At 48.1% G+C, this 24389-nt stretch overlaps 1 protein-coding gene across 3 annotated transcripts; it reads left to right on the forward strand.

The window, feature by feature from the left end:
• The first annotated feature begins 274 nt into the window (after positions 1-274).
• tcaim (T cell activation inhibitor, mitochondrial) lies at positions 275-23388 on the forward strand. Of its 3 annotated transcripts, XM_041189677.1 has the most exons (10): positions 275-445; positions 3942-4074; positions 6558-6711; positions 8457-8706; positions 13337-13459; positions 14845-14942; positions 18954-19045; positions 19602-19834; positions 20861-20992; positions 22949-23388. In XM_041189677.1, the coding sequence occupies exons 1-10, from the start codon at positions 399-401 to the stop codon at positions 23172-23174; spliced, it is 1488 nt and encodes a 495-aa protein (XP_041045611.1). In that variant the 5' UTR covers positions 275-398; the 3' UTR covers positions 23175-23388. The 3 variants fall into 3 exon arrangements, with proteins under 3 accessions (XP_041045611.1, XP_041045612.1, XP_041045613.1); XM_041189678.1 differs by lacking the exon at positions 20861-20992; XM_041189679.1 differs by lacking the exon at positions 18954-19045 and having other exon boundaries at positions 19660-19834.
• Positions 23389-24389: the final 1001 nt, after the last annotated feature.

Here is a 24389-nt window from a genome sequence, read left to right on the forward strand (position 1 = left end):
ATTCTCAGCCAAACAGCCTCACGTTGGGTAATGGGGGAGATTTCGAAGGAACAAGAAGGAAAAACAGGTGTGGTTTTTAACGGCCCCTGTGAAATTTTTGCAGGGAGGCTCCAGGCCAATCCTGGAGGGTTGGCAACCTCAGCTGGCAACAGGCCCAATGGCCAGAATAATGGATTGTTTAGGTCTGGGCCTTGGCGGATCGATCTCTCGGGGATGGATTAGCCTGGCCTGGCGATCGATCTCTCGGGGATGGATTAGCCGCGCCTGGGGATTGACCTCTCCGGGATGGATCACTAGGGTCTGCCCGGCCAGGGTTGTCCCGGTGACACCGAGAGGTGGAGCCCGCGGCTGTCCGGGGCTGAGGGAGCGGAGACCCGGGAGCGGGGCCGCCGCCCTCGATGTTCCGCGCGGGGTCGCTGCTGAGGCCGCTCCGGGTCCTGGGCAGGTGAGGGCGGCCCCGGGTCAGGGGTCAATGGTCAAAGTCACCCCGACCCCTCCCTCTCTCCTCTACCACCCCCCCCCCCCCCACCACCCTCCCCTCTATCTCCCCCCCCCCGCCCCCTCCCCCACCCCCTCCCCCTATCTCCCCCCATCCCCTCCCCTCTACCTCCCCTCTACCTCCCCCTCCCCACTATCCGCCCCCCACCCCCTCCCCCTCCCCACTATCTGCCCCCACCCCCTCCCCCTCCCCACTATCTGCCCCCACCCCCTCCCCACTATCTGCCCCCCCTCCCCTCTATCACCCCCCCACCCCCTCCCAACTGTCTCCCCCCCCCACCCCCTCCCCTCTATCTCCCCCCACAACCCCTCCCCTCTATCTCCCCCCCACCCCCTCCCCACTATCTGCCCCCCACCCCCTCCTCTCATCTCTCCCCCACCCCCTCCCAACTGTCTCCCCCCCCACCCCCTCCCCTCTATCTCCCCCCACAACCCCTCCCCTCTATCTCCCCCCTCTATCTCCCCCCCACCCCCCTCCCCTCTATCTCCCCCCCACCCCCTCCCCCTCCCCACTGTCTCCCCACCACCCCCTCCCCACTGTCTCCCCCCCACCCCCTCCCCTCTATCTCCCCCCCACCCCCTCCCCCTCCCCACTGTCTCCCCACCACCCCCTCCCCACTGTCTCCCCCCCACCCCCTCCCCACTGTCTCCCCCCCACCCCCTCCCAACTGTCTCCCCCCCCACCCACTCCCCTCTATCTCCCCCCACAACCCCTCCCCTCTATCTCCCCCCCCACCCCCTCCCCTCTATCTCCCCCCCACCCCCCTCCCCCTCCCCACTGTCTCCCCACCACCCCCTCCCCACTGTCTCCCCCCCACCCCCTCCCCACTGTCTCCCCCCCACCCCCTCCCCACTGTCTCCCCCCCCCACCCCCTCCCCACTGTCTCCCCCCCACGCCCTTCCCACTGTCTCCCCCCCACGCCCTTCCCACTGTCTCCCCCCCCACCCCCTTCCCACTGTCTCCCCCCCCACCCCCTCCCCACTGTCTCCCCCCCACGCCCTTCCCACTGTCTCCCCCCCACGCCCTTCCCACTGTCTCCCCCCCACGCCCTCCCCACTATCTCCCCCCAACCCCCTCCCCTCTATCTCCCCTCACAACCCCTCCCCACTATCTCCCCCCCACCCCCTCCCCTCTATCTCCCCCCACCCCCTCCCCTCTATCTCCCCCCACCCCCTCCCCTCTATCTCCCCCCTCCACCCCCTCCCCTCATCTCCCCCTCTACCCCCTCCCCTCATCTCCCCTCACAACCCCTCCCCACTATCTCCCCCCCACCCCCTCCCACTATCTCCCCCCCACCCCCTCCCACTATCTCCCCCCCACCCCTTCCCCACTTTTTCCCCTCACCCCCACCCCTACCTTACTTTCTCCCCCCCACTCTCTCCCCCCCACCCCACTCTCTCCCCCCCCACCCCACTCTCTCCCCCCCACCCCACTCTCTCCCCGCCTCCCCCCCACTCTCTCCCCGCCTCCCCCCCACTCTCTCCCCGCCTCCCCCCCACTCTCTCCCCGCCTCCCCCCCACTCTCTCCCCGCCTCCCCCCCACTCCCTACCCACCTCCCCCCCACTCCCTACCCCCCTCCACCCCACTCCCTACCCCCCTCCACCCCACTCCCTACCCCCCTCCATCCCACTCTCTACCCCCCTCCATCCCACTCTCTACCCCCCTCCATCCCACTCTCTCCCCCCCACCCCTACCCCACTTTCTCTCCCCCCTCCCGCCATCCCTCTTCCCTCCCCCTCCCCCCACCCCACCACACCCCAGCCCACCCCACCCCACCCCAGGGAGAGAGATTGCCTGGTCAGATTGTGAGATTGTAAATAATGAGATTGATTTATCCTGCCTACTAACTTCAACTTTCATCCAATGTGCTGAAAGTGTGATCACAAACATGTTCACGGTTTGGGGTTCACTGTAAATGGTCTGGATCAAGTACTGAGTTTAAGGTTTTCCACAGGAGGGCTCCCAGTTAAACATTCTTTACCCGAAGGTGTTGGAATAACTAACTCCCAGACTGCCACTTCCGTGTGATCTGTGACAGTCTTGGGTTTCGTATGATATATAAACAGTTACAGACAGGTCCATCTGGTCCATCCAACCTGTCCGCCACGATTTGTGATACCTTGTGTATTACAACACAGACGCCCCCCCCACCCAAAAATCATTGTGATCTTCTGGGAAAGGGGAAGAAATGATAAACCCACCCCCAGACCAAATTGTGGGGAGAGGGAAATCTGGGAAATTCCTCTCCGGCCCATCTAGGCACTCGAAACTGGGCTGGACATCACCCCAGCCCTGGTCATTCTATAAAGTAGCTGCCTCTTGTACAAGGTGATCTCCCCTCCATCCAGAAACAGCTCCAGCTCTCGACTAAGGAACTCAGCGAGTCAGCGTCCATCATACAGGACGGCACCCAGTTCCAGAGCTTCACTGTTCTGTGGGAAAAGAACCCCCTCCTGACATCAATCCTAGATCTGGTCTCATATAACTGAAAACTGTGACCCCTTTCTCCTCCTGAACTGAACTGAACGGACAATCTGTCAATTGGAACATCATCATCTTCTAAACCTCACCTCCCCCCCCCGCCCCGAATCTTCACTTCTGTAAAGCCCCAGCCTTTCTATCCAATCTTGACAATGAACAATCTTTGTACAAAATATCAGCCCAGTGTCCCACCACTGCACCCTTTCCAAAGCCTCAATATCATCTATCCTGTGAAAATACCAAACCTGAACACCGTATTCTAACTGTGGACCAGCCAGGGCCTTCTACAAGGACAAAATGGGATGCTCTTTTTTCTGGTCAATAGTCCTATAAATACAGCCTTGGACTCTACTCACGCTAATTTCTGTCAGCTTTTCATTTGCCTGTGTCGCAAGCCTACCCTGCTTTGCTTTGTGGCCTTATTTTTGGAGATTAGTACGTCGTTGAAATGTTTCCGGTTGATTTTGAGGCCTGGCCTGGAATCACCGATTACATGTCGATGACAGTATTTCCTTTAGCGCCTGTGAGTACATCACCCATCCCTGGGGAGATTTTAGCCAGAATTTCCAACCCACCCATGTATATGTTGAATGCCATTCAGTTGAACCAGCCCAAGGCTGTGTGTGTGCGGCATGCGAGCCTCCTCCCTCCCTAATTCATCTTACTCCCATCAACGTACCCTTCCATTGGCCTCTCCCTCAAATTTATCTAGACCATAAGATGTCGGAGCAGAAGTAGGCCATCCGTCCCATCATGTCTTCTGCTAGCCCTATGTGCAATTTGGTAGGCCGTTCCCACTGTCCCAAATAACTTCCATTTAGCCCAAGCTATCATTTCCATTATTGAGATCTTTTTTGTAGAAAACTCTCCTGCTGCACGGGCTCAGTTGAGAAAACATCTTACAATGTAATAGAAATCTATTCCCTGTCAATAACCAGATCATTCCACCTTATATCCCAGATTCTGTTCAGGAAGAGCCAGCCAGCAGACTAGTCGAATGGGAACATTATCAGTGACTGACGCTGTGACTGCACTGAGACCATTCTACTTTGCTGTACACCCAGATTTCTTTGGCCAGTATCCGAGAGAAAGGGTAGGTATTGAGGCTCTATGTTGTGAGCTTTCTGAGTCGGAGAACTAAGTAATGCGGAGAACTAAGAGAGCGCGGAGGTTTTTATCAGGATTTAGTGTCAGCCATGGCTCACTGGGTAGCCTTCTCACCTCTGAGTCAGGAGGCTGTGGGTCCAGAGACTTGAGCACAAAATCTGTGCTCTGACACTCCCAGTGAAGTGCTGAGGGAGTGCTGCACTGTTGAAAATGCCATCTTTCAGCTAATATGTTAAACCAAAACTTTGTTTATCCTATCAAGTGGATGTAAAAGGTCCCTTGTTACTCAAAGAGGAGCAGGAGAGTTCTCCCCAGTGTTCTGTCAATATTTATCCCTCAATCAACAATGCTGAAATTGATTATCTGGTCATTATCACATTGCTGTTTGTGGGATCTTGCTGTGTGCAAATTGGCTGCTGAATTTCCTACATTGCAACAGTGACTACACTTCAGAAGTACTGTGGGATCTCCTGAGGATGTGAAAGGTGCTATGGAAATGCATGCCTTTCTTTTCAGAAAGTTACTGGGGATGAGGGACTTCGGTTATGTGGAGAGACTGGAGAAGCTGGAATTGTTCAACTTAGAGCAGAGAAGGTGAAGAGGAGATTTAACAGAGGTGTTCAATATTATGAAGGGTTTTGATAGAGTACATGGGGAGAAACTGTTTCCACTGGGAGAAGGGTCAGTAACCAGAGGGACAGGGATTTAAGTTAATTGTCCTGGAATGCGCTGCCTGAAAGGGCGGCAGCAGCAGATTCAGTAGCGACTTTCAAAGAGGAATTGGGTAAACGCTTGAAGGGGAGAAATTTGCAGGGCTATGGGGAAGGGTAAGGGATTGGGACTAATTGGATAGAGCCAGCTCTGCCTCGATGGGCCCAATGCTGTTGCTTTTTCAGATGAAATGCTGTGCCTTCAATTTTTCTTTAAGCTACGCAGGCACGTTCTAGCTCTGTGCTCTTTTGAGCCCTTCCAGAAGTCTTCACTCTTATCTGTAACTGCTTGCACGTGCTTTTAAATTTCTCTTGTTGGTCTGCCAGTGGTAATCCACCTATACTGCCACCATTGTTACATATTGTATTGCAGCTGGTCACTTGTATTCCATGATTCAAACGGCTTTCTCAGGTGAGCACCCGAATCCTGTGCTTGAAAGCGATCATAGCAAGATGCAGTACAGAAGGAGGCCATTCAGCCCATTTTGCCTATGCTGTCTCTTTGAAAGAGTTATCCAGTTAACCCCACTTTCCTGCTCTTTCAACATAGCCCTGTAAACCTTTTGCCTTCAAGTATTTATTCCCTTTACAAAGTTATTATTGAATCTGCTTGTGCCACTCCAATAGCCCAACTAACTATTGCAAGGAAGTTATGCTGGGATACTGTTTCTATAAGAAGAGCTGGGTTTTTAACTCTTTAAACACACCAGTGATGTTCATGAAGCCCAGGACAAACTAAATCTTAGCGAGAGATGTTTAATTTTTAATTGCATGAAATCCTGTTTCAGATTGAGAGATAATTTGATCATAGTTTAATCTTTCAGTTAATCTCTATGACTGGTGATATTGTTTGGAAGAGCTAATTGGGATTATATTTCTTGGAATTTAGAAGGTTAAGGAGTGATTTGATTGAAATTTCCAAGATATTAAGGGGAACAGATAGTTTCCCTCTATCCAGCCTATTTCTGCTGGTTGGGGGAGTCCAGGACTAGGGGGCAGAGTCTAAAAATGAGAGTCAGACCTTTCAGGAGTGAGATTAGGAAACCCTCCTACGCACAAAGGGTGGTAGGAGTTTGGAATTCTCTTCCACAAATGACAGTTGAGCAATTGTTAATTTCAAAACTGAGACTGATAGATTTTTGTTAACCAAAGGTTTTATGGATATGGAGGGCAGGTGGGGATATTGAGTTAGGTCACAGATAGCGACATTCTCGCTGAATGGCTGAAGGGGCTGGGTGGTTCCCTCCTGCTCCTATGTTCAAAGTTAAAGACAGCAATGCTAAGCAGCCCTATTTCAACCCAGCCTACAGTGGGAAGGTTAGAATCTGATTTGATGAAATGCAGACTGGACTGATTCACTCACATGTGCTGGCCAAGTTCTCTTGGAGCCTATCTGTGAGGTCCTGTCATTCTACGGTGCTCCAGTATAAAGGACTAAATGATAATGGGCTGGGTGGAGGCTTTATTCAAGTTGGAGATGAGGGTTTTTAATTTCTTGAACGCTGCAGCCCAGATTTGGTTAGGTAAAGGTGTGATGACAGCAGTGCATGCTGGCTAGGGCAGCGTTTAACAGCTAACAGAAGATCTCAAGTACATCAGGCAGCATTCATGGTCCCACCAAAAGAATCCTTTGAGTCAGACTTTGGATGAGTGGTGCACACTTGATGGACCGAATGGCCTGTTTCTGTGCTACTCTACAATTCAGACACAAACTGCTTTCAGCTTGTAAGAAAGTCTCTGTGTTGTTTTGCTTTTGCAGGAAGTGAATGAAAATTCCCTCAAGCAGTTGAATAGCTACTTGGAGCGCATGCAGAGACCGGGGCAGAAAGCTCTTCAACCTACCCAGCTCACGTTTTACCTCAGAGACACAGACAGTGATCCAAATACTCCCCAACGCAGTCTAAATACCTCAGGTGGGAGCAGTGTTTAGTTGGGAGCTGTACACATTACTCTTACTCTTTTTGTTGTGACTTAAGTGGTGTCAATCAGAACTTTCGGACGGGTACTTTCTGCATTGTCTTATGGTTCAGGGTATTCCTCTAATTGCTTCTTGTTATGTTGTTGTACAGTTTCATTGTCTTTATAGCAAGGAACCCATTTGCTTAACAAAGAAGATGAAGCTATTCAACCCAAGCTCATTATGCCAGCTGTGAAGCAATGAGTTGTACATTCCGCTCTGAGTCAGAAAGTTGTGGGTTCAAGGCCACTCCAGGACTTGAGCACAAAAATCCAGGCTGACACTCCCAAATACGGGTACAGAGCTCTACACTGTCGGAGGTGCCACCTTTCAGATGAAATGTTAAATCAAGGTCCCATTTGTTCTCTCGGGTGTACGAGAAAGATCCCACGGTACCACTTTGGAGAAGAGTTGGAGAGTTATCCGCAGTGTCCTGGCTAATATTCGTCCCTCAGTCAACATCACTGAAATCAGATCATCTGGACATTAGCTCATTGCTCATTTGTGGGAGCTTGCTTTGTGCAAAATGGCTGCCAGGTATCCCACATTACAGCAGTGACCACACTTCAAAACTGCTTCATTGGCCATGAAGCGCTTTGGGACATCCTGAGCTTGTGCAAGGCACTTGTAGAGATACAAGTTCTTTCTCTTCTCGTGTTTTGCACCTCATACTGCGTATTCACTATTTGTCGTGGTTTACCACAGTTGGAGTATATTCCTGTGGTGCAGGGAGTGCAGATGTACAACAGGGCTATGTTGGAGCAGTCACGGTGGTACAGTGTTGTGCAAGTGTTTTTCTGCTTGCACTGATGCAGTGGCAGGCTGAGAGGTGCATTACATGTGCTCACTGATCTAGTCCAGCAATGCTTCAATGTTAAAATGCTGAACATTGTTTTCAAATCCCTCCATGGCCTCACCCTCCCTATCTCTGTAATCCTCTCCAACCCCTACAACTCTCTGAGATCTCTGTGCTTCTCCAATTCTGGCCTCTTGTGCATCCCTCACTTTCTCAGTCCACCATTGGCAGCCATGCTAACAGCTACCTGAGCCCTAAGTTCTGGGATTCCCTCCTTGCACCGTTCTGCCTCTATCTCTCTCTCTCCCCTTCTTGAAGACATTTCTTAAAACTTTCCTCTTTGACCAAGGTTTTGGTCATCTATCCTAATATCTCTTTAAGTGTCTGTGTCAGATTGTGTTTGATATCACTCCTGTGAAGTGCTTTGGGACATTTTACAATGTTAAAGGTGCTGTATAAATGCAAGTTGTTTGTTACTCTTGTTTCACTGCCAGTGGGTATGTTAAATTGAAATCTACCAAATTTTAGAAGTTCTGAAATATGTGAATGGGTGATTGTAGCAGAACAGCTTTAGCTACATAACACTACAGATCATCTTTGATTCTTCTTTGTTCTGTGTATATTAGTTGTTGTGATCTGGAAGGCGCTGCCTGAAAGGGCGGTGGAAGCAGATTCAAAAATAACTTTCAAATGGGGAATTGGATAAATGCTTGAATTTGCAATGTTTTGGCAAAGAGCTAGCACAGACATGATGGGCTGAATGGCCTCCTCCTGTGCTGTATCATTCTATAATTTCATATTGTATTATAGTAAGCTCACTTTTTGTCTACAATAAGTTTAATTGATAATTGTTTCCTTCTTCGTACACCAGGCTGAAACCATTAAGACAAAACTATTTGTTTCAGGGTTTCGAGCGGTCACTTTCACGCTGCAGAGTAAGGACCTCCTCAGTACAGTGGTAAAGATCTTGAAATCCTGCAGTTTACCCACTGATCATGTTCAGGACTCGCAGGTTGACAAGGGCCTCAATCATCGAAACGGGGAAGTTCCGTTCAGTAGACCCATCCGATGGGATAAGACCTACTACTCCTTCACTGGCTACAGGGACCCAGAGGAAGAATTGGATTCCACTGTCCGTATGGAACCTGCACTCAGGTATAACAATCTCTTATTGCTTACCTCAGGTTATGTGAATTGTTGTGATTATTGCTGAGGGAGTGCTGCACTGTCAGAGGATCAGTACTGAAGGAGTGCTGCAGTGTCGAAGGATCAGTACTGAGGGAGTGCTGCACTTCTGGAGTCAGCACTGAGGGAGAACTGCACTGTCGGAGGGTCAGTACTGAGGGAGTGCTGCAGTGTCGGAGGGTCAGTAATGAGGGTGAGCTGCACAGTCGGAGGGTCAGTACAGAGGGAATACTGCACTGTCAGAGGGTCTGTACTGAGGGAATGCTGCGCTGTCGGAGGGTTAGCGCTGAGGGAGCACTGCACTGTTGGAGAGTCAGCATTGAGGGAGTGCTGCACAGTCAGAGGTGCAGTACTGAAGGTGAGCTGTACTGTCAGAGGGGTCAGAACTGAGGGAGTGCTGCAGTGTCGGAGGGTCAGTACTGAGGGAGAACTGCACTGTCGGAGGATCAGTACTGAGGGAGTGCTGCACTTTTGGAGAATCAGTACTGAGGGAGAACTGTACTGTCGGAGGATCAGTACTGAGGGAGAACTGCACTGTCGGAGGATCAGTACTGAGGGAGTGCTGCACTTTTGGAAAGTCAGTACTGAGGGAGCACTGCACTGTTGGAAAGTCAGTATTGAGGGATTGCTGCACTGTCAGAGGTGCAGTTCTGAAGGTGAGCTGCACTGTTGGAGGGTCAGTACCGAGGGTGAGCTGCACTGTCAGAGGGTCAGTACTAAAGGAGAGCCGCACTTTCAGAGGAGCAGTACTAAGAGAGTACTGCACCTGTTGGAGGGTCAGTACTGAGGGAGTGCTGCACTGTCGGGGGTTCAGTACTGGGGGAGCACTGCACTGTCGGAGGGTCAGCGCTGAGGGAGTGCTGCACCTGTCGGAGGGTCAGTACTGAGGGAGCACTGCACTGTCGGAGAGTCAGCGCTGAGGGAGTGCTGCACTTTCGGAGGGTCAGCGCTGAGGGAGTGCTGCACTTTCGGAGGGTCAGCACTGATGGAGTGTGCCCTGTCGTAGGGTCAGTACTGAGGGAGTGCTGTACTGTCGTAGGGTCAGTACTGAGGGAGCACTGCACTGTCGGAGAGTCAGCGCTGAGGGAGTGCTGCACTGTCATAGGGTCAGTACTGAGGGAGTGCTGCACTGTCATAGGGTCAGTACTGAGGGAGTGCTGCACTGTCATAGGGTCAGTACTGAGGGAGTGCTGCACTCTCAGAGGGTCAGTACTGAGGGAGTGCTGAACTGTCAGAGGGTCAGTACTGAGGTAGTAGCCGCGCTGTCAGAGGTTCAGTATTGAGGGAGTGCTGCACTGTCGTAAGGTCAGTACTGAGGGAATGCTGCACTGTCAGAGGGTCAGTACTGAGGTAGTAGCCGCGCTGTCAGAGGTTCAGTATTGAGGGAGTGCTGCACTAGCAAAGGGGCAGTATTGAGGGGGCTTCACTTAGCATCACAGAAATTTCAGTGGGAGGCCATTCAGCCAATCATCTCCATTCTGGCCTGAATAGACCTATCCAGTTTAATCTACTTTACAGCTCGTGGTCAATAGTCCTGTGGATTTTGGCACCTCAGACTGCACATGGATTCTACATCTGCCACCCTTTCAGGCAGTGAGTTTCAGATCCCCCCCACCCACAGGGTGAAAAAATTCTTCTCAACTTCCCACTAATCCTTTAAATCTATGCCCACTGGTTATTGTCCTCTCTGCTGCTGGAAAAAGGTCCTCCCTATCTACTCTGTCTAAGACCCTCATAATTTTATTCACCTTAATTAAATCCCCCCTCAGCCTTCTCTGCTCCAAAGCCTATCCAATCCTCTCATGGCTAAAATTTTGTATTTCTGGCAGAATTCCTGTCACTGTCCTTTGTACTCTCTGTGCTGGTGCTATCACATTCTTCCTGTAATGTGGAGACCAGAACTGTGCACAGTACCCTAATTGTGGTCTAACTAGTGTTTTATACAGTTCCAGCATAACCTTCCTGCTTTTGCATTCCATGCTCACGCTCATGCACTCTCTCTCTCACTCACACGCGTGCACTCTCGCTCAGACACACATACACTCTCTCGCTCACACACACCCTCTCTTTCACACTCACTCTCACTCACTCTCACTCACACACTCACTCTCTCACACACTCACTCTCTCACACACTCACTCTCTCACACACTCACTCTCTCACACACTCACTCTCTCACACTCACTCTCTCACACACACTCACTCTCACACACACTCACTCTCACACTCACTCACTCTCACACACACTCACTCACTCTCTCTCTCACACACACACACTCTCACTCACTCACTCTTTCTCACTCTCTCTCACTCTCTCTCACTCTCTCTCACTCTCTCTCACTCTCTCTCACTCTCTCTCACTCTCTCTCACTCTCTCTCACTCTCTCTCACTCACTCACTCACTCTCACTCACACACTCTCACTCACACACTGTCACTCACACACTCTCACTCACACACACAAACACTCTCACACGCACTCACTCTCTCTCACACACACACACACTCACACACACTCACACACTCTCTCACACACTCTCTCACACACTCTCACACACACTCTCACACACACACTCTCACTCACACACTCTCACTCACACACTCTCACTCACACACTCTCACTCACACACACACACACTCTCACACGCACTCACTCACTCTCTCTCACACACACACACACTCTCTCACACACACTCTCACACACTCTCACACACTCTCACACACTCTCACACACTCTCACACACTCTCACACACTCTCTCACACACTCTCTCACACACTCTCACACACACTCTCACACACACTCTCACACACACTCTCACACACACTCTCACACACACTCTCACACACACTCTCTCACTCACACTCTCACTCACTCATTCACACTCTCACTCACTCATTCACACTCTCACTCACTCATTCACACTCTCTCTCACTCATTCACACACTCACTCACTCATTCACACTCACTCACTCTCACTCACTCACTCTCACACACACACTCACTCACTCACACTCACACACACTCACTCACTCTCTCTCACTCTCTCTCACACACACACTCTTACTCATTCACACTCTCACACACACACTCTTACTCATTCACACTCTCACACACACTCTTACTCATTCACACTCTCTCACTCACACTCTCACACACACTCTCACACACTCTCTCACACACTCTCACACACACTCTCACACACACTCTCACTCACTCTCTCACACACACTCTCACACACACACTCTCACTCACTCTCTCACACTCTCACTCACTCATTCACACTCTCACTCACTCTCTCACACACACTCTCACTCACTCATTCACACTCTCACACACTCTCACACACTCTCACACACTCTCACACACTCTCACACACTCTCACACACTCTCACACACTCTCACACACTCTCACTCACTCATTCACACTCTCGCTCACTCTCTCACTCACTCACACTCACTCACTCTCACATACACATACTCACACTCTCACGCACTCACTCACTCACCCTCTCACACACACTCTCACTGTCCCCCCCTCGCCTCTGCCCGGCAGCCACTTTGACCCGCCACCCTCCCAGCAGAATCACCGGTGCCGTCGTGCCATATTTTTCAGCCCTCAGACTGATGAAAGCTGCTCCTCCAATCAGAGACTGGTTCTCTCCCACGTTTGTCACTGATTGGCTCATTAGTGACCCTAGCAACAGCAAACACAGGTGAGAAATGGGCTGTGATTGGAGGAGCAGTTCTTTGAAGAATCTTCAAATTCACTTACCGACATTTTGAACATGGGGTCCGCGGGCTGGATAGTGGGGGTTCTCCCTGGTGTCCCATCCAATATTTATCCCTCAATCAGCATCACAAAAACAGATCATCCAGTTGTTGTCACATTGCTGTTTGTGGGTTCTTGCTGTGTGCAAATTTTGGGACATCCTGAAGTTGTGAAAAGCGACCGGTTAACTGCTTGGATCTTGAAAACTAATAGATTAGGGTTGCCAAAAAAAATAGTCCTTTGAAATCATATGGCACAGAAGGAGGCCATTCAGCCCGTTGTGTCTGTGCTGGCTCTTTCAAAGAGCTGTCCAATTAGTCTCACTCCCCTGCTGTTTGCCCATAGCCCTGCAAATATTTCCTTTTCAAGTATTTATCCAGCTCTCTTTTGAAAGTTACTACTGAATCTCTTTCCCCCATCTTTTCAGGCATGAGTTTCTCACAACGTTACTTAACGTTTGTCCATTTTAGGTTATTCTTTCGACGTTAAGCAAAAAAGCAAATTGCTCAAACTTTCACCCATTTCTATACATTGTAAGTGAAGGGAGTAACAAAGTGATCAGCGATTGTTGTGATGATCCGTTTACACCTGATAATACTGTGAAATGGGTGATTTGTACAGGGTTGGTGGATCTGGTTAAGTGGTCCAGCTAATTTCCTCTAATCTATGTTTCAGGAGCAATGGATAATCCTAAATTTTGCTAGGTCAGAGTTACAAGACCAACATGTTCTTCAATTCTACGGTATTCGGTTCTGGGACAATTTTAAGGAAACCAGAGATTTTATTTGGAGTGTAATGATGACAAATTGATATTAATATTCATCTTGCAGGTTGTGGTTGCATGAAAACATGGCTGCTGCCACTGAGAGGTTAACTGTCAGTATTCCACTGCGGGATGAGCTCGATCGCTTAAAAACTGAACTATGTCAGCGACTGGAGATAAGCGATATCAGGTATTGGTGCTAAAAGGAACCAAGATGTGCAAGAAAGGCATGTGTATGATCTGTGGAGTTTTCAATGGTTCTCCATGAAATGAAAGAGGGCATTGGTTGACATCCTAGCTCAGAGAGGCGGTTTCTCCCACTCCACAGCTGCTTTTTGTGCATCTTTTAACCAGGTTCTGATTGATGATGTTTGCACGTCCTGAGGCTGAAACAGACCGTCTGCAACCTCGGTGCCCTATTTGACCCCTGCTGAGCTTCTGACCCTATATTCTCTCCATCACCAAGACTGCCTACTTCCACCTACGTAACGTCTCCCCTATCTCCCTGGCGCTCAGCTCCTCCACTGCTGAAACCCTTATATGTGCTTTTGTTACATCCATACTCAGCTGTTCCAACACTCTCATGGTTGGCCTCTCATCTTCCGCCTTTTGTAAACCCGGGCTCATCCAAAATGATTGTTCATATCCAAACTCGCACCAAGTCCCACACCATCCCCTGTGTTTGCTGACCTACACTGGCTCTCAATCCAGCAACACTTTGATTTTAAAATTCTAATCTTTGTTTTCTAATCCCTCCGCGGCCTCACCCCACCCTATCTCTGTAATCTCTTCCAATCCCACCACCCTCCGATTTCTCTGCATTCCTCCCAATGTTGGCCTCTTGAGCATACCCAATTTTATTCACGCCACCCTTGGTGACTCTGCCTTCAGCTGCCTGGGCCCTAAGCTCTGGAATTCCCTCCCTATACCTCGTTGCCTGCCACCTGTCTTTGTCCTTTAATACATGCCTTAAAACCCACATCTGACCATGGTTTTGGTATCTGTCCTAAAAACTCCTGTGCTACTCGGTGTCAGATTTTGTCCGTTAACAATCCTGTAAAGGATATCCTTGGATGTAACTGCATTAAAGGTGCTATATAAATGCAAGCTGTTGTTGTAGCCATATGCTGTAAATCCCACAGTTAATAAGTGCCACATCTAAGTTTTACTCTGCACGCAATTAGTGAAATTATTTCTTGCATTGCAGCAGTAAAATCAGTAACAGAGTGATTCTCCTTTGAAATAGTGACCCTGGGATCTTTTACATCTGCCTGAGAGGGCAGGTGGGGCCTTGGTTTAATGTCTCATCCAAAAGTTGGCACCTCTGACGGTGCAGCACTCCCTCAGTGCTGCACTGGGAGTGTCAGCCTGGATTTTTTGTTCAAGGCTCTGGAGTGGGACTTGAACCCGAGGAATTGAGAGTGCTCCCCACTGGCACCATGTTGTTCGCGGAAGAATATTAAAGTTTTATTTCTCACGTTGGTTTCCAACGTGTTTTAGAAATATTTCTCCATTCTCGTTAGTACACCAAAGTCTATCCTGGGTAACTTGATTTTAATTCTGTTCTTGGTCTAGGTGGCAGAGAAGTTGGGGAGTAGCTCATCGATGCAGCCAACTGCACAGCCTTGCTCGCTTTTGCCAGCAGAACTCTCAAGTATTGTGCAATGTCAAAGGTTTACCTTCTACTTATTCACAAAAGATAAATCGCATGCAACTGAAAGCCAAAGACAAAATCATCCCACACACCATCTGTGGCCTCATTACACTGAATTTCTCTAGTTTCATGGCTTAGGAGAATGTAACTTTGCCTCAGTGGCTTTAGGTTTTAAATCCAGTCTGTTCTAGTCGAGAAGGGGGAGCTCAGGAGAAGCGGGCTGGGGGGGGGAGCTCAGAACAAGGGGGACACAGTCTGAGAATTCGAGCCAGACCATTCAGGGGTGATGTCAGGAAGCACTTCTTCACAAAGGGTAGTGGAAATCTGGAACCCTCTCCCCCAAGAAGCTGTGGGTGCTGGGGATCAACTGGAGTTTTCAAGACTGAGTGGATAGATTATTGTTGGGTAAGGATATTGATGGAGTGCTGATAGGTAAATGGAGTTGAGGTGTAGATCGGCCAGGATCTAATTGAATGAGAGGGCTGAATGGCCTCCTCGTGTCCCTGTGTTCCCTCTCTTTCAATCACCCTGCTCAGTTAGATAGCAGCACTCTGGCATAGATTGCTCGCTGTGTAGGCTCTGTTTGAAGGGGAGCCTTAAGTCTGGTATTTGTGGGGGGGTGGGTATAATTGGAAAGCTGTTTGAATGATCAGGCAGAGACACAATTGGCCGAATGACTTCCTCTATGCTTTGAGTCAATGATTCAGTTTCTGTAAGTGAACCCCAAACAAGCAACCATAGGGCAGTGACACCCAGGCAGCACCCCCCCACTCCCACAGCTCCCACTTCATTCTCCCCCAATTCCCCTATGCCCCCAAGCACCACTTCACACCCACCCCCTGAGACAGTAAGCTATAGGACAGACATATATCGGGATACATCTACCCAACAGGATTCAATGAGAAGGAGTGAGTGGGGGAAGGAACCTGCTGGCCAGAGGATTCACTCACCCCATTGCTTAATTGCAGGATTTCAATCTCATCGAGATCACATTTAAAGAAAACATTCACCTGTTTATTTTGATTCTACAGATGCTGGTAAAGACATTTCCTAGCTTTCATTTAAAATTCAAGTGTTTGCAACTTTAGAAAGATGTTTTCTAAAGTGCTGACATATTTTGCAGTTAAGTCAGTGTCAAGCTCCTGCACGGTCTGGCAGTGAGCGCGCAGGAGTCCGCTGCTTGTGCCTATGGAGTAGCGCATGACTGCACAACAGTCAGACAGACCACTGTGGCCTGCCTAAAGCCGTGTGCACTAACTGTGACGAGGGATGCACCAGACATGAGGCTACAGATTGTGGCTGAGTACAATTCTGTTACTACTGATGGCCCACAGTGCCTCATGGATACCTGGTTTTGAGCTGTTAGATCTGTTCTGAATCTATCCCATTTAACCCAGTGGTAGTGCCACACAACACGATGGAGGATGTCCTCTGTGTGAAGTCAGGACTTTGTCTCCACAAAGACCTTGCAATGGTCACTCCTACCTACACTGTCTCAGACAGATGCAGCTGTGACAGGTATACTGGTAAGGATGCGGTCTAGTATGTTTCTCCCACTTGTTGGCTCTCTCACCACCTGCCACGGACCCAGTCTGACAGACATGGCCTTCAGGATTTAGCCAGTCACAGAGCACCCGAGCCACTCTTGGTGATGGACATTGAAGCCCCCCCATCCTGTGCACAGTCTGTGTCCGTGCTACCCTCAGTGCTTCCTCCAAGTGGTGTTAAACATGGAGGAGCACTGATTCATCAGCTGAGGGAGGGATGGTACATGTTGATCAGCAGGAGGTTTCCTTGCCCATTTTTGACCTGATGCCATGAGACTTCATAGGGTTCAGAGTCGATGTTGAGGACTCTCAGGGCAACTCCCTCCCGACTGTATACCACTGTGCCACCACCTCTGCTGGGTCTGTCCTGCTGGTGGGACAGGACATATCCAGGAATGGTGCATGAGACATTGGCTGTCAGATATGATTCGGTGATTATGACAATGTTATGCAGTTGGGCCACAGGACAGCTCTCCCAATCAAATCCCTAGGTATTAGCAGGGGAGACTTTGCAGGTTTGACTGGGCTAGGTTTGCCATTTCCGCTCGTTTTCTAGGTCATTGCTAGATGGTCTGTCCAGTTTTTATTTAACTTTCCTGTAGCAGTTAGGTACAATTGAGTGTCTTGTTCAGCCGTTTCAGAGGGCAGTTAAGAGTCAACCATACAGCTGTGGATCTGGAGTCACATATAAATATAAAAGCAAAATACTGCGGATGCTGGAAATCTGAAACAAAAATAAAAATACCTGGAAAAACTCAGCAGGTCTGACAGCATCTGCGCAGAGGGATACAGTTGATGTTTCGAGTCCGTATGACTCTTCATCAGAGCCAAGGAAATAGAGAAATGAGGTGAAATATAAGCTGGTAGAGGGGGGTGGGACAGGTAGAGCTGGAAAGGGGGCCAGTGATAGGTAGAGGCAAAGAAAAGATTGCCAAAGATGTCTTAGACAAAAGGACAAAGAGGTGTTGACAGTGGTGATATTATCTAAGGAATGTGCTAATGGGGACATTAAAGATAGCAACCAGGACAAGCTAGTGGCAGATGGCCCTAGTGGGGGTGGGGTGGGGGGAAGGGATCGAAATGGGCTAAAAGGTGGAGATAAAACAATAGATCGAAATAAATTAAAAAATAGGTGGGAAAAGAAAAATATATATTTTTTTTAAATTATAAATTATTGGAAAAAGGGGATCGGAAAGGGGGTGGGGATGGAGGGGAGAGTCCATGATCTGAAACTGTTGAACTCAATATTAAGTCCAGAAGGCTGTAAAGTGCCTAGTCAGAAGATGAGGTGCTGTTCCTCCAGTTTGCGTTGAGCTTCACTGGAACATTGCAGCAGGCCAAGGATGGACATATGGGCATGAGAGCAGGGTGTTGTGTTGAAATGGCAAGCGACAGGGAGGTCTGGGTCATGCTTACGGACAGACCGAAGGTGTTCCGCAAAGTGGTCACCCAGTCTGTGTTTGGTCTCTCCAATGTAGAGGAAACTGCACTGGGAGCAGCGAATACAGTAGACTAAATTGAGGGAAGTGCAAGTGAAATGCTGCTTTAATTGAAAGGAGTGTTTGGGCCCTTGGATGGGGAGGAGGGGGGAAATAAAGGGGCAGGTGTTGCACCTTCTGCAGTTGCATGGGAAGGTGCCGTGGGAGGGGGTTAAGGTGTAGGGGGTGATGGAGGAGTGGACCAGGGTGTACCAGAGGGAACGATCCCTGCGGAAAGTGGTTGGGGGGAGTGGTGAAGGTTTGGAGTCACATGTAGGCCAGACCAGGTAAGGACAGATTTCCTTCCCTAAAGGACATTAGTGAACCAGATGGGTTTTTAATGACAACTCAGTAGTTCTGTGGTCATCATTTCTGGACTAGAGACTAGCTAATTATTCCAAATGTATTTAATTAATTGAATTTAAGTTCGCTGCCTTCTACGATGCAGTTTGAACTTGTATTAAGCTTCTAGCTTACTAGTCCAGTAACATAACCACTATGCTTCCATGTCCTACCCCTCCAACACCCACAGCTTTTGGAAGAGAGTGTTCCAGATTTCCACTCCCCTTTGTGTGAAGAAGTGCTTCCTGACATCACCCCTGAACAGCCTGGCTCAAGTTTTAAGGTTCTGCTGCCTGGTTCTGGACTCCTCCCACCACCCACCAGAGGAAATAGTTTCTCTCCCTCTGCCCTATCAAATCCTTCCATCATCTTTAACATCTCAATTAGATCACCCCTTAGTCTTCTACATTTGAGGGAATACAATATCAGTCTGTGCAACCTGTCCTCGTAATTTAACCCTTTTAGTTCCGGTATCATTCTGGTGAATCTACACTGCACTCCCTCCAAGGACAATATCTCCTTCCTGAGGTGCGGTGCCCAGAACCAGTTACTCCAGATGGGAGTTTAACCATTTTTAAAATTGAGCTCTGTGACATGTCTTCTACATGTTGAATGTTGAAGCAAACCTTTCACTCTCTCTGGGTTTGGTTGTCCCCTTCACAGGATGTATTCTAATCTTTGCTGATAACTCAGGAATGAATGCTGCAGGCCAGGTTATGTTGGGAACAGTAGATGTCCACCATCACTGGACAAAAGTAAGTAAAATTAACAGGATAGACAATATTTTAGGAAAATGCATGCATTTTTATGTTCAATATGTTGACATGAACAGTTACATCGTTCTCTCTGGTCAAAGTTTAGGGAGGGAATTCCCTAAGTTTAGGTCCCTAGCAGCTGTAGCTGCGGCTGCCAGTGATGAATTGGAAGTCAGGGATGCTCAAGTGGCTGGTTTTGGAGGAGTGCAGAGACCTCGGAGGGTTGTAAGGCTGGAGGTGATTACAGGGAAAGGGAGGGGCGAGGGCATGTAGGGGTTTGAAAACGAGGATGAGAATTTTAAAATCTGGGCATTGCCAGACTGGGAGCTGATGTAGGGCAGCAAGCACAGGGTCTGATGTGTGAATGGGACTTAGGATAACTTGGCAGAGTTTTGGATGAGCTCAAGAGAATGGAAGGTGGGAGGCCATCCAGCTGGCCAGGAGAGTTTTGGGGTAGTTGAGTCTGGAGGTAACAAAAGCATCTGTAAAATGTTTAAGGTGTGAATTGTACACCAAGTATTAGTGCAGTAAACATTTAATCTGTTATTACTTGAAGCTATTGGAGAGGTTGCCCATCTACTATGATCTTCACAGCCACCTTTCTGTGTTGAAAGAGAGGACCAGCTACCTTTTGGGAGATGTCGAGTTAATTTATGATGAGGACCTGCATCCAACCATGATGCTAGAGGATTATTACAGGATGTTAAAGATCTTCCATCAGAATTTGGCTGTCACTCAACCTCTGTTTCACCCACGGAGTCTAAAAGGACTGCAAGTAATTCTAGAAAAGTGAGTAATCGCTACAGTAGTTCTCTCTGGTTGATAGGTGACTGAAGCCACACAGGAAGAAGGGAATACGGTGATCATATCTCAGAACATGAAACTCACCCCTCCACCTCCCCCTCATCAGCTAACTCACTTGTGCCAGGTCCATGTTGATGTTCCATATAGAGGAAATGGGCCAACATAATGCACTCAAGCTGCCTACCGTACACCTAGTATATTGTACTGATCAGTGGTGGTGCTGTGGAATGTGGCTTCTGTGGGTTGGGGGGGAGTGGGAGGCCATGGCAAGAGGGTGAAATTGCTGAACAAACCATTGATGATGTGACCATTCATATATGATAATGAGAGTTGTTAAGTAAGATCCTTAGCTCCATGTTTTTTGAGTTTGTATAATTAATGACTTGGCTTCCGCTGGGAGAAACCTCTTATAGGAAATGCATTCATTTTCATAGTTAAATACTCTAGAAGGCTCACTAAGTTATTGCCATGTCCAATGTGGGGTTTAATTCCCACAGATTAAAAAGGTCTCAGGTGTGAATCATAGTCCAAAGCAACCTTGGCTGAGGAGAAAAAAAAAAAATCAATCATGTTTCTAACCTCGATCTCTATCCAGAGACTTTTCCATGTAGTCAGTGGAAACCAAAGTTGGGAGAAATGTTTCACAGGCGGGAGAGTTGGACATAACAGATCCCACAGGATTATTTGAAGGAGGAAGGGGAGCTCTCCCCAGAGAAGAAGGAAGGGGAGCTCTCCCCGGAGTCCTGGCCAATATTTATCACTCAACTGAAATCACAAATGCAGGTGAACTGGTCATTGGCATATTGCTGTTTGTGGGATCTTGCTGTGCACAATTGGCAGCTGTGTTTCCTACATTGCTACAGTGACTTGACTTTGAAAAGTATGGCTTGGGGTGGGAAGCACTCTGAAATGCCCTGAAGTTGTGAAAGGCACTAAGAGATTTCAACCTCCCACTCCACCATTCTTTCACACAATTGTCCACACTAACAGGATGCTGTTCTGTCCTTTCAGCGACTCTTCTGCTCCCAGCCTCCTCAGATCAGGCCAGCTGAGCATTCCAGTCACGTGTGACCCCACTGCCTTGCAATGGTTTATTCTAGCTCATGCACAAAGAGCCAGGACCTACCTGAGAAGAGAGGAGGAGTAAGTAACTGATTCTTACTGAGCACATATTGCAGACAAGAGGGCAACAGCTGAAGCCAATCCCATGAACAGGACCTCGCTTTTTACAGGCTACTTTTTTGCAGTTTTTGTTTGAGGGTAATTCAGTGAAGGATTGGGAAACGGCTGAATCCATTTTAATTGTGACCATAAAGAAATGTGTAACTTTAACTAGCATAGAAACCAGAACAGTGTGTGTTTCTTTGCTATTTGTTGATTTGCATAGAATCTACACACAGAAACAGGACATTCAGCCCAACAAGCCTATGCTGCTGTTTATCACGGAATAGTTACGGCGCAGAGGGAGGCCATTCGGCCCATTGTGTCAGCACCGGCTCTCTGAATGAGCAGTTCACTTAGTGCCATTCTCCTACCTTCTCCCCGTAACCCTGCACATTCTTCCTTTTCATGTTCAATGTGGGGTTTAATTCCCACAGATTAAAAAGGTCTCAGGTGTGATTCATAGTCTAAAGCAACCTTGGCTGAGGAGGAAAAAAAATCAATCATGTTACTAACCTCGATCTCTATCCAGAGACTTTTCCATGTAGTCAGTGGAAACCAAAGTTGGGAGAAATGTTTAACAGGCGGGAGAGTTGGACATAACAGATCCCTCCCTTCATCTCACCTGATCAGCATATCCTCCTGTTCCTTTCTCCCTCATGCGTTTATCCAGTCTCCCCTTAAATGCATCTGTACTGTTCGCCTCGACCACTCCCTGTGGTAGTAAGTTCCACACTCTCTCCACTCTCTGGGTAAAGGTATTTTTCCTGAATTGTTCAAGGATCTTCAATTTATTTTTTATCTTTGACCTGCATCCGTTGTGTATTGCAATCCCACATGACACCACACTAAAGTGTCATTGACTGGGCCAACATAAGGTGTTGGGGGTGTGATCAGTATTTATGAATCCCCATTGATTATTAGTTCATTAACATCAATTACCACTGGTGAGATTGAGGAATTTACTGGCTACACCAAATAGATAGTAAAATAATTGTGTAATAAAACCAGCATTAACGTTCAAAATCCATTAGTTAGATCGTAAGGGAAAAGTATGTTAATTGGGGAAAATTTTGCTGGAGTGGGGCCCCATTAGTTAAACCTTTTACTGCAGCCTTCAGCTCAAAGATCTTTTCTCCTTTGACTTTCTGACAACGGCGCAGTGAAGGCAGTGAGGCACCTGAGATGTCGATGAGCGGTGAGACCCAACAGTATTTCTCCTTTATCCATGAGATTTCAGAATGGAGAAGAAACCAGGAATTACGGAGAAGGAAATCAGGTGAAGTAGGGTCAAAACAGATCTAGAAAGGGAAATAGAGAGGGAAAGAAAGACTGGATCAAGAGAGGGAGAGAGAGAAAGTAAGAAAAAAAACTTAACATTTGTAAAATCTCCAGCACTGTCTGAAAGACGGGAACTGAACAATTTAAATTGTTCTGATGAAAGGTCACAGACCTGAAATGTTAACTCTCTCTCCACAGATGCTACCAGACCTACTGAGTATTTCCAGCTTTTTTTGTTTTTATTTCAGGTTTCCAACATCTGCAGGTTTTTACTTTTGTATTATAGTTCAAATTGTTCCCTTTCTGGGCCAGAGGGGTTGATTGGCATTGCATCATTATCTCATTGTTAATGGGGTACTTACACAATTAATGGCCAGCTCTAAATTTCTGTGGTGAGTTTAATGGGCAATTAATGTGTAAATCCAGCAAGTTCTTAAAAATAACAGGAAGGCTGAGGGCAAGACGCTGTTAGTGTGAAGTGGCATAAATTGACCAACAAGTTCTGAAGTTTCACAGCTCAAATTGTACCTCTTCATCTGCTGAACTTGCTGGCTGATTAATAAGTGTGCATTGTTAACACTTCATTGGTTCACAAGCGAGGTTCAGCCCACTGTTTCACTCCAGAATTTAATGGATTTTTATTTTTTATCCAATTAGATTGGAAGTGGAGCAGAAGAAACTGATCAGCGATTGCACAGAAAAATTTGGACTCAAGAGACTCTATAAGGAGCCCAGTGTGTCCAGTCAACAAATGGTGAAATGCTGTCAACGACTGTTTGAAGGACACATCAATGAGTTACAAGGGATGCACCTGTGTATTTCTCATTTCTATTCAGTGTTGCAGGATGGTGACTTGTGCATGCCCTGGGACTGGAAACAGTGACTGTGGAGAATGGGAAAAGGAGACTGGATCGATGACGTTCACCCGCAGTCTCAGCAGGAGCAGCATGAAGCCAACCGTGTGTGAGAAACTGGGTCATCTGTGTGTTTTTGGAGCTGTGGTTCACATCCAGGACTGGGGAATCCCTAATTGCCAGCAGAGAACTGTAAAACAATTTGTGTGAATTAAAATGATATATACATATAAATATTTAAAATTTGACGACACACAATGTGAGCAGCCTCACCATTTACTTCATCCATCTCTCATCTCTACATGGTTCTTCATTGTCATTTGTTCCTCTTACTTATTTACATTGATTTACAGCACAGAAACAGGCCACTCAGCCCAACCGGCCCACGTTTAGTACCCACGAGCCAAGGGGTCCAAGTTGCTGTGGCAACATCCACTTTTACATACATGTTGTCGCCTGGGGCTTTATGTTGTGATGGTGGAGGCTTCCATTTTCTTTCCATCACATAGCTGACCAGGAATCCCTCCCGCTCTTACCATTGGAGTGTGTTGGAAGGATTTACAAAATGATATTCAACCTGTTTGGCCGCATTATGAACCCACCTTCCTTGGCTATCAGGTCCTGGAGTGCGATCTGAACCCAGAACTTCTGGCTTAGAGGCAGGGATGCTATCCACTAAACCTCAAGGCCTCCCTATAGCAATCTCACAAAGCTCGTATTTGTAATACCATCGCTAACCGTTTTGAGTGAGGCTAATTTGGATTCTGATTTTTTAAATCCTTCCTCCCACCACACTCCCACCATGCCCAACAAGGAATATTGAGTGCAGTGGATCTGGAACCTGCAGCACATTCTGACAGGACATGGAATATTTAAAAATAAACCAGAAGAGCTGATCATGGCAGTGTTGGCTTGGAGAGAGCCCCTAGAACGATAGAACAAAGCCCTAATCCAACTTTATCAAATGGGCGCTTCCCAGCTGGCTCAGTGAACTACTAAGTTTGATCCCCGGTCTGTGTTAAGTCAACCCTTTTCCATTGAGTGCAATAAGTGTCAGTGCCAGGGCAGAGAGCCAAAGGGAGAGACAGAGACCAGTCACTCAGATCGTCTTGGAAACGAGTCTGTCAACGGCCCACATTGCAAGCCAAAAAATGACTTGCATTTCTATAGCATCTTTCACCACTTCAGGATGTCCCAAAACATTTTACAGCCAGTTAAATATGGAGGCCACTAAGTGTTGTAAG

The sequence above is a fragment of the Carcharodon carcharias genome, chromosome 6, assembly GCF_017639515.1.
Source record: "Carcharodon carcharias isolate sCarCar2 chromosome 6, sCarCar2.pri, whole genome shotgun sequence".
NCBI lineage: Eukaryota > Metazoa > Chordata > Chondrichthyes > Lamniformes > Lamnidae > Carcharodon > Carcharodon carcharias.

Coding starts and splice junctions, on each gene's coding strand:
- tcaim (XM_041189677.1), top strand. CDS start 399: ATGTTCCGCGCGGGGTCGCTGCTGAGGCCGCTCCGGGTCCTGGGCAG. Junction 4,075..6,557: donor GCCAGTATCCGAGAGAAAGG/GTAGGTATTGAG, acceptor TTGCTTTTGCAG/GAAGTGAATGAAAATTCCCT. Junction 8,707..13,336: donor CGTATGGAACCTGCACTCAG/GTATAACAATCT, acceptor TTCATCTTGCAG/GTTGTGGTTGCATGAAAACA.